The 10258-nt window shown below is 48.3% G+C and overlaps 1 protein-coding gene across 1 annotated transcript; it reads left to right on the top strand.

The window, feature by feature from the left end:
- Positions 1-3695: 3695 nt before the first annotated feature.
- Positions 3696-10046, top strand: LOC121845952 (beta-1,3-galactosyltransferase 1). Its single transcript, XM_042318467.1, has 2 exons — positions 3696-3833; positions 8704-10046. Exons 1-2 carry the CDS (start codon positions 3799-3801, stop codon positions 9968-9970), a joined length of 1302 nt encoding a protein of 433 aa, XP_042174401.1. The 5' UTR covers positions 3696-3798; the 3' UTR covers positions 9971-10046.
- The last annotated feature ends 212 nt before the right edge of the window (positions 10047-10258 follow it).

Below are 10258 nucleotides of genomic sequence, written 5' to 3'. Positions count from 1 at the left end.
CTTTCATTGTGTATTCATTTTGTTCGTAGACATCTTTCACCACGCAACTTTTTATCTAAAATATGTTTACTGTGAAATATAATAATCACCAAAACACAAGTCTGCCAACAGAGTGGTCATGTTCTGTCTGCCCTCCACCATCACCTTAGAGGGCAGCCTGCCAGCAGAGTGCTCATGTTCTGTCTGCCCTCCACCATCACCTTAGAGGGCAGCCTGCCAGCAGAGTGCTCATGTTCTGTCTGCCCTCCACCATCACCTTAGAGGCCTGCATCATGTTCTCTGCAATCACCTTAGCAGAGTGCTCATGTACTGTCTGCCCTCCACCATCACCTCATGTTCTGTCTGCCCTCCACCATCACCTTAGAGGGCAGCCTGCCAGCAGAGTGCTCATGTTCTCTCTGCCCTCCACCATCACCTTAGAGGGCAGCCTCCCAAGCAGAGTGCTCATGTTCTGTCTGCCCTCCACCATCACCTTAGAGGGCAGCCTCCCAGCAAGTGCTCATGTTCTGTCTGCCCTCCACCATCACCTTAGAGGGCAGCCTGCCAGCAGAGTGCTTATGTTCTGTCTGCCTCCACCATCACCTTAGAGGGCAGCCTGCCAGCAGAGTGATCATGTTCTGTCTGCCCTCCACCATCACCTTAGAGGGCAGCCTGCCAGCAGAGTGCTCATGTTCTGTCTGCCCTCCACCATCACCTCATGTTCCTGCCCTCCACCATCACCTTAGAGGGCAGCCTCCAAGCAGAGTGCTCATGTGCTGCCCTCCACCATCACCTCATGTTCTGTCTGCCCTCCACCATCACCTTAGAGGGCAGCCTGCCAGCAGAGTGCTCATGTTCTCTATGCCCTCCACCATCACCTTAGAGGGCAGCCTCCCAGCAGAGTGCTCATGTTCTGTCTGCCCTCCACCATCACCTTAGAGGGCAGCCTCCCAGCAGAGTGCTCATGTTCTGTCTGCCCTCCACCATCACCTTAGAGGGCATCCTGCCAGCAGAGTGCTCATGTACTGTCTGCCCTCCACCATCACCTCATGTTCTGTCTGCCCTCCACCATCACCTTAGAGGGCAGCCTGCCAGCAGAGTGCTCATGTTCTGTCTGCCCTCCACCATCACCTTAGAGGGCAGCCTGCCAGCAGAGTGCTCATGTTCTGTCTGCCCTCCACCATCACCTTAGAGGGCAGCCTGCCAGCAGAGTGCTCATGTTCTCTCTGCCCTCCACCATCACCTTAGAGGGCAGCCTCCCAGCAGAGTGATCTGTTCTGTCTGCCCTCCACCATCACCTTAGAGGGCAGCCTGCCAGCAGAGTGCTCATGTTCTGTCTGCCCTCCACCATCACCTTAGAGGCCAGCCTCCCAAGCAGAGTGCTCATGTTCTGTCTGCCCTCCACCATCACCTTAGAGGGCAGCCTGCCAGCAGAGTGCTCATGTTCTGTCTGCCTCCACCATCACCTTAGAGGGCAGCCTGCCAGCAGAGTGATCATGTTCTGTCTGCCCTCCACCATCACCTTAGAGGGCAGCCTGCCAGCAGAGTGCTCATGTTCTGTCTGCCCTCCACCATCACCTTAGAGGGCAGCCTGCCAGCAGAGTGCTCATGTTCTCTCTGCCCTCCACCATCACCTTAGAGGGCAGCCTCCCAAGCAGAGTGCTCATGTTCTGTCTGCCCTCCACCATCACCTTAGAGGGCAGCCTCCCAGCAGAGTGCTCATGTTCTGTCTGCCCTCCACCATCACCTTAGAGGGCAGCCTGCCAGCAGAGTGGTCATGTTCTGTCTGCCCTCCACCATCACCTTAGAGGGCAGCCTGCCAGCAGAGTGCTCATGTTCTGTCTGCCCTCCACCATCACCTTAGAGGGCAGCCTGCCAGCAGAGTGCTCATGTTCTGTCTGCCCTCCACCATCACCTTAGAGGGCAGCCTGCCAGCAGAGTGCTCATGTTCTGTCTGCCCTCCACCATCACCTTAGAGGGCAGCCTGCCAGCAGAGTGCTCATGAGGACTGCTGTCTGCCCTCCACCATCACCTTAGAGGGCAGCCTGCCAGCAGAGTGCTCATGATCTGTCTGCCCTCCACCATCACCTTAGAGGGCAGCCTGCCAGCAGAGTGGTCATGTTCTGTCTGCCCTCCACCATCACCTTAGAGGGCAGCCTGCCAGCAGAGTGCTCATGATCTGTCTGCCCTCCACCATCACCTTAGAGGGCAGCCTGCCAGCAGAGTGCTCATGTTCTGTCTGCCCTCCACCATCACCTTAGAGGGCAGCCTGCCAGCAGAGTGCTCATGGACTGGAAGGGTAAAGGATCATCTGCTCTGCTCCTGCCTGATTAATAATTTCTCTGGTACTTAAAATAGTTACCAGAAATGACCAGGTAATACAATGAATATATTATGAAGTGCTGCTTATGAGGGTATAGAATACTGTGAATCCTTCTAGAAACAGGACTGCACTTGAGTTGTTTGCTAGCAACTTAGCAGCACTTTGCTTATCTGCTTATCTTTTGCCTAATGGCTTCACGCACGTACGAACGCGTGCGCACACACACACACACACACACACACACACACACACACACACACACACACACACACACACACACACACACCTCTATAAGAGGAAGTATGAGACAAGGTCTCCCGTTGCAGTGAAAAATGAGATGAAGGTGTGGCCTTCCAGCAGGTAGAGACCAGGGCGCCATGGTTACCTAGAAGGATTTACATGTTCCCCATGACAATAGTGGAGAGCTCTAGAGACAATACCATTGTGACAACACAGTAGGAAGCCATAGAGACGCACAGCTTGGGTACTAGTGGAATGGAATAAACTAGACTAAACCCCTCAAACTACTTCCTGGGACACATGTTTTTTTGTGTCTCGACATCCCACTGGTTACCATGTGAAGCATACACACACCTCAGACATAGAATATTCTGAGAAGTGCTGAGAGAATACATGATCCATCTGAAAGGAGTGAGTGTGCCAGTATCATCAAAACAGATCTTTATATACAGTACCAGGCAAAAGTTTGGACACACCGACTCATTCAAGGGTTTTTCTTTATTTTTTAAAAACTATTTTCTACATTGTGGAATAATAGTGAAGACATCAAAACTATGAAATAACACATATTGAATTCTGTAGTAACCAAAAAAGTGTGAAACAAATCTAAATATATTTTAGATTCTTCAAAGTAGCCACCCTTTGCCTTGATGACAGCTCTGCACACTCTTGGCATTCTCTCAACCAGCTTCATGAGGTAGTCACCTGGAATGCATTTCAATTAACAGGTGTGCCTTGTTAAAAGTTAATTTGTGGAATTTCTTTCCTTCTTAATGCATTTGAGCCAATCAGTTGTGTTGTGACAAGGTAGGGGTGGTATACAGAAGATAGCCCTACTTGGTAAAATACCAAGGGTGTCGGGTGCCTTGTCCTCTATATAGGGAGTAGAGAGCCTTGTCCTCTATAGAGAGTCGGGAGCCTTGTCCTCTATAGGGAGTAGGGAGCCAGTTAAGCCACACCCTAACTAGTTGCACATTCACTTTACCCCAGGTGGGAACGGTTTTACTTATCATTTAGTCGCAGGAGAGTTAACAAACTGGAAATACTGGTGGAGCAGAAGCAATCTTTGGCCACGGCTGCCTTCTGCCATTACATGTAGTTGTTGTATGATACAACATTAATTGACTGAGGTTTGGACTACCTTACACCTTCCTACCTGCCTGCATGAGTATGAAACAACAAGAGTTGACCGAAGAGGGATTAGTGAAACCTTCCTACCTGCCTGACAGCCATCCCCAGCTAGATAGATCTCCAACATGGTGGAAGATGGCACTAAGAAAGGAGGAACGAGGTACGTGTATTTTCATGTTTCATATCCATCTGTTTTTTTTACTATAGTTTGACGTATTCAAATTCAAAGTAACAAAACAGTCATACTGAAGGAATTCTACAGGACGTCACTGTACGCACGGAACGCAGGTGTTTTCACAGGAACTGTAGTCCACATGTAGGAGGACGCTTGGTTCTCAATGCTCAGCTCAGGTATTTTAACGTCCAACTAACTATCAGTCCAGGAGTCAAAATGCAACGTTGTTGTACAATTGAGTCCCACTGAGACCAATATCTTCTTTTACAAGGAACTTCTACAAATCACATATTATTATTATTTATATATGAATCAAAGAAGAAGAAGGATGTTAGAATTGTGAACATTATAATTTACAATACATCCCTGCTCTAGAAATAAATACAAGATAAATGTTACAATGTCAAATCACTATATAGCTGCATGGACATTTTCATACCAACATTTATAAACCAGCCTAGACTGTACTATAGCACCCTATTCCCTATATAGGGCACTACTTTAGACCAGAGTCTTATAGCACCCTATTCCCTATATAGGGCACTACTTTAGACCAGAGTCCTATAGCACCCTATTCCCTATATAGGGCACTACTTTAGACCAGAGTCCTATAGCACCCTATTCCCTATATAGGGCACTACTATAGAGTAGCACTTTCCTATAGCACCCTATTCCCTATATAGACTACTTTAGACCAGAGTCCTATAGCACCCTATTCCCTATATAGGGCACTACTTTAGACCAGAGTCCTATAGCACCCTATTCCCTATATAGGGCACTACTTTAGACCAGAGTCCTATAGCACCCTATTCCCTATATAGTGCACTACTTTAGACCAGAGTCCTATAGCACCCTATTCCCTATATAGTGCACTACTTTAGACCAGAGTCCTATAGCACCCTATTCCCTATATAGTGCACTACTTTAGACCAGAGTCCTATAGCACCCTATTCCCTATATAGTGCACTACTTTAGGCACTTCCCTATACTTTTAGACCAGAGTCCTATAGCACCCTATTCCCTATATAGTGCACTACTTTAGACCAGAGTCCTATAGCACCCTATTCCCTATTTAGACCAGGCACTACTTTAGACCAGAGTCCTATAGCACCCTATTCCCTATATAGTGCACTACTTTAGACCAGAGTCTTATAGCACCCTATTCCCTATATAGTGCACTACTTTTGACCAGAGTCCTATAGCACCCTATTCCCTATATAGTGCACTACTTTAGACCAGAGTCCTATAGCACCCGATTCCCTATATAGTGCACTACTTTTGACCAGAGTCCTATAGCACCCTATTCCCTATATAGTGCACTACTTTAGACCAGAGTCCTATAGCACCCTATTCCCTATATAGTGCACTACTTTAGACCAGAGTCCTATAGCACCCTATTCCCTATATAGTGCACTACTTTAGACCAGAGTCCTATAGCACCCTATTCCCTATATAGTGCACTACTTTAGACCAGAGTCCTATAGCACCCTATTCCCTATATAGTGCACTACTTTAGACCAGAGTCCTATAGCACCCTATTCCCTATATAGTGCACTACTTTTGACCAGAGTCCTACGTGTCACGATCTTCGTAAAAATGGTCGGATAACATAATTTATTAAAGATGTGAGACTTAGAAAAAACAAAAAACAATAAAGAATAAAGGAACTGTGACGACAATGCAGTGCTAACAGGCAACTAAACATAAACAATATCCCATAACCCATAAACGACCTCCTCATGCCTGTTGCACACAATGTATATAGACTCTCTTTTTTTCTACTGTGTTATTGACTTGTTAATTGTTTACTCCATGTGTAACTCTGTGTTGTCTGTTCACACTGCTATGCTTTATCTTGGCCAGGTCGCAGTTGTAAATGAGAACTTGTTCTCAACTGGCCTACCTGGTTAAATAAAGGTGAGATAAAAATAAAAATAAAAAAACAACTGGAAAAATGTAACTTAGGTATGATCCCCAATTAGAGACAACGATAACCAGCTGCCTCTAATTGGGAATCATACAAATCACCAACATAGAAAATCAAACCTAGAACCCCACATAGAAAATATAAACTAGAACAATCCCCCAGTCACGCCCTGACCTACTCTACCATAGAAAATATAAACTAGAACAACCCCCCAGTCACGCCCTGACCTACTCTACCATAGAAAATATAAACTAGAACAACACCCCAGTCACACCCTGACCTACTCTACCATAGAAAATATAAACTAGAACAACCCCCTAGTCACACCCTGACCTACTCTACCATAGAAAATATAAACTAGAACAACCCCCCCAGTCACACCCTGACCTACTCTACCATAGAAAATATAAACTAGAACAACCCCCCTAGTCACACCCTGACCTACTCTACCATAGAAAATATAAACTAGAACAACCCCCCTAGTCACACCCTGACCTACTCTACCATAGAAAATATAAACTAGAACAATCTCCCAGTCACGCCCTGACCTACTCTACCATAGAAAATATAAACTAGAACAACCTTTCTATGGTCAGGACGTGACACTATGCGAGGAAGGGATGGTCTCATGTTCCATTCCTCTTTCCAAACAAATGTCAAGTCAAAAGATTGTGTATTTATTTAACCTGTATTTAACTAGGCAAGTCAGACAAGCACATGAATCAATGTATGAATATGTAGATATGCCATTAATATAATGCATTGTCACGAACCCGCTCAAAGCCCGTAACAAAAGGGAGACAACGTGGAGATAAGGAATAACAAAATATATATTTATTAACTAAAGTAAACTAAGTACAATATACAATGGTGTGTGTAATCAGTAATCAGTAGTGTAAGTGAGTGTTCTGCATGAATGTGATAATGCAGGGTGTTGAAAGGTGCCAAAGCAAACAACCAAAAAACCACCAAGATACACAACAAAATCTATAAAGGTGTCTGCATGGAGAGAGTCTCCTCCATGAATGGGGAAGTGGTGTATTTATCCTGGGAGACACCGGGCCCAGGTGTGTCTGCATGGAGAGAGTCTCCTCCATGAATGGGGAAGTGGTGTATTTATCCTGGGAGACACCGGGCCCAGGTGTGTCTGCATGGAGAGAGTCTCCTCCATGAATGGGGAAGTGGTGTATTTATCCTGGGAGACACCGGGCCCAGGTGTGTCTGCATGGAGAGAGTCTCCTCCATGAATGGGGAAGTGGTGTATTTATCCTGGGAGACACCGGGCCCAGGTGTGTCTGCATGGAGAGAGTCTCCTCCATGAATGGGGAAGTGGTGTATTTATCCTGGGAGACACCGGGCCCAGGTGTGTCTGCATGGAGAGAGTCTCCTCCATGAATGGAGAAGTGGTGTATTTATCCTGGGAGACACCGGGCCCAGGTGTGTCTGCATGGAGAGAGTCTCCTCCATGAATGGGGAAGTGGTGTATTTATCCTGGGAGACACCGGGCCCAGGTGTGTCTGCATGGAGAGAGTCTCCTCCATGAATGGGGAAGTGGTGTATTTATCCTGGGAGACACCCGGGCCCAGGTGTGTCTGCAAGGAGAGAGTCTCCTCCATGAATGGGGAAGTGGTGTATTTATCCTGGGAGACACCCGGGCCCAGGTGTGTCTGCATGGAGAGAGTCTCCTCCATGAATGGGGAAGTGGTGTATTTATCCTGGGAGACACCGGGCCCAGGTGTGTCTGCATGGAGAGAGTCCCTCCATGAATGGGGAAGTGGTGTATTTATCCTGGGAGACGCCGGGCCCAGGTGTTTCCCATGTAGCTGACGACCCTCCCAACTCCGCCCACCGGCATCCTAATAACCCTCCCAACTCCGCCCACCGGCATCCTAATAACCCTCCCAACTCCGCCCACCGGCATCCTAATAACCCTCCCAACTCCGCCCACCCATCCTAATAACCCTCCCAACTCCGCCCACCGGCATCCTAATAACCCTCCCAACTCCGCCCACCGGCATCCTAATAACCCTCCCAACTCCCCACCGGCATCCTAATAACCCTCCCAACTCCGCCCACCGGCATCCTAATAACCCTCCCAACTCCGCCCACCGGCATCCTAATAACCCTCCCAACTCCGCCCACCGGCATCCTAATAAGGAAACAAGAACAAAGAGAGAATACGGCAGACAGAGTGGGAGGGTCGTCACATGAATATACTGTATGAATATGTAGATATGCCACTATTATAAGGTACATACAATATGAATATGTAAATATGTCGCTATCATAAGGTCTATACGGTACATATAAGTGTACTACCGTGTAACTACTTGTTATTTTTTATTTGACTTGATGATTATCGATCTGGATTATTGCCCTGCTATGATGAGGCAGCAAAGCACACAGACATTTCACTGAACCTTTTAGAAACTGAACGTGACAAATAAAATGTGATCTCTCTCCTCTCCTCTCTCTCTCTCTCTCCTCTCCTCTCTCTCTCTCTCCTCTCCTCTCCTCTCCTCTCCTCTCCCTCTCCTCTCCTCTCCTCTCCTCTCCTCTCCTCTCCTCTCTCTCTCTCTCTCCTCTCCCTCTCCTCTCCTCTCTCTCCCTCTCCTCCTCTCCTCACTCTCCTCTCCTCTCTCTCTCACTCTCCTCTCTCTCTCCTCTCCTCTCCTCTCTCTCTCTCTCTCCTCTCTCTCCTCTCTCTGTCTCTCTCTCTCTCTCTCTCTCTCTCTCTCTCTCTCTCTCTCTCTCTCTCTCTCTCTCTCTCTCTCTCTCTCTCTCTCTCTCTCCTCTCTCTCCTCTCTCTCTCTCTCTCTCTCCCCTCTCCTCTCCTCTCCTCTCCTCTCCTCTCCTCTCCTCTCCCTCCCCTCTCTCCTCCTCTCTCCTCTCTCTCTCTCTCTCCTCCCTCTCCTCTCCTCCTCCCAGTAAAGAGATGGCTGAAGGCAGGAGATACTGCGGGTGGTCCCGTTTCCGTTGCTGTTTCCTCATCCTGCTCCTCATAGCAATGGTCTTCTTCTACTTCGGCGATCGGTCAGTAGAGTGGGTCCCTTCACTAGACAGGGCGTCAGAATGGTGGACAGAATTGCGTGGCGGTTCAGTCAGCAGATCGGGTTCTACCAACACCAGTAGCGAAGCAGTTTCTCTCAACTCCACTGGTTTTACCATAGACGCTCATGAAACTGCGTCTGCCAATTCAACAGATCGTCAGACTTCACTTATCCACTCTACTCAACAGGCCATCAAACTCAACACAACACATCATGAAACTAGTTCCATCACCTCTGCACTGACCATCATCACTAATCTGATCACAGAGGTCAAGGCAGTTCTGGCCACTCCTCCTCCGTATGTGTCCCCAGGACCGTACCATGTAGAATACCCATCAGAGTACATCTTCATCCTGGATGAGCCAGAGAAATGCCGGGAGCAGAACCCCTTCCTGGTTCTGATGGTGCCAGTGGCGCCCTATAACAGGGAGGCCCGTGAGGCCGTCCGCAGGACTTGGGGCAGTGAGAGGCAGGTACTGGGCAGAGAGGTTCGTCTGTTCTTCCTGCTGGGACTTCCCAGTGGAGAGGAGAAAGAGCAGCTCCAGGAGAAGGTGCTGCAGGAGAGCAAAGAGCACCAGGATCTGCTGCAGAGCGACTTCATAGACAGCTACAAAAACCTGACCATCAAGACCATGGTGATGATGGAGTGGCTGAGCTCTCGCTGCCCCAACGCCTCCTACGCCATGAAGATCGACTCAGACATGTTCCTCAACGTGAACACCTTGGTCAACATGCTGCTTCACGCTCCAACGCAGAACTACCAGACTGGACTAGTGGCCCGATGGGGAGCTGTTCTAAGGGACCATAACTCCAAATGGTACCTTCCAAAGGAGGTGTTTCCTGAACCGGTATATCCACCTTATGCTCTGGGCCTGGGCTATGTCTTCACCTTAGACCTCCCCAGGAAGCTGGTGGAGGCGTCCAGGCATGTTAAAGCCGTCTACATAGAGGATGTGTATCTGGGACTGTGTATGAGACACCTGGGCATCCGGCCTACTGACCCCCCCAGTGGAAACCTCTTCCAGGTTTTCCCTGTGGCTTATGACCGCTGCACCTACTCACGGCTGATAGCCACCACCACACACAGTATCACTCACCAGGTCAACGCATGGACAGACCTACACAAACCAGGTCCTCCCTGCTGATCTCATACAGTAACAGACTGACTGCTGTACCAATCACTTCCTCGTTGTTTGTTCATAAACTAACTAACTAACAAACCAAAAACAAAGAACGTGACGAGGGGATGGGGAAAGGATATACAACATTTCTGGATAGATCTGAAAATAGCTGTGCAGCAACTCTCCCCATCCAACCTGACAGAGCTTGAGAGGCTCTGCAGAGAAGAATGGGAGAAACTCCCCAAATACAGGTGTGCCAAGCTTCTAGCGTCATACCCAAGAAGACTCATGGCTGTAATCGCTGCCAACGGT

This window comes from Oncorhynchus tshawytscha, unplaced genomic scaffold (assembly GCF_018296145.1).
Source record: "Oncorhynchus tshawytscha isolate Ot180627B unplaced genomic scaffold, Otsh_v2.0 Un_scaffold_1349_pilon_pilon, whole genome shotgun sequence".
Taxonomy (NCBI): Eukaryota; Metazoa; Chordata; class Actinopteri; order Salmoniformes; family Salmonidae; genus Oncorhynchus; species Oncorhynchus tshawytscha.
Note: the sequence above shows the minus strand (reverse complement) of the source record. Positions and strands in the feature narration are given on the sequence as shown.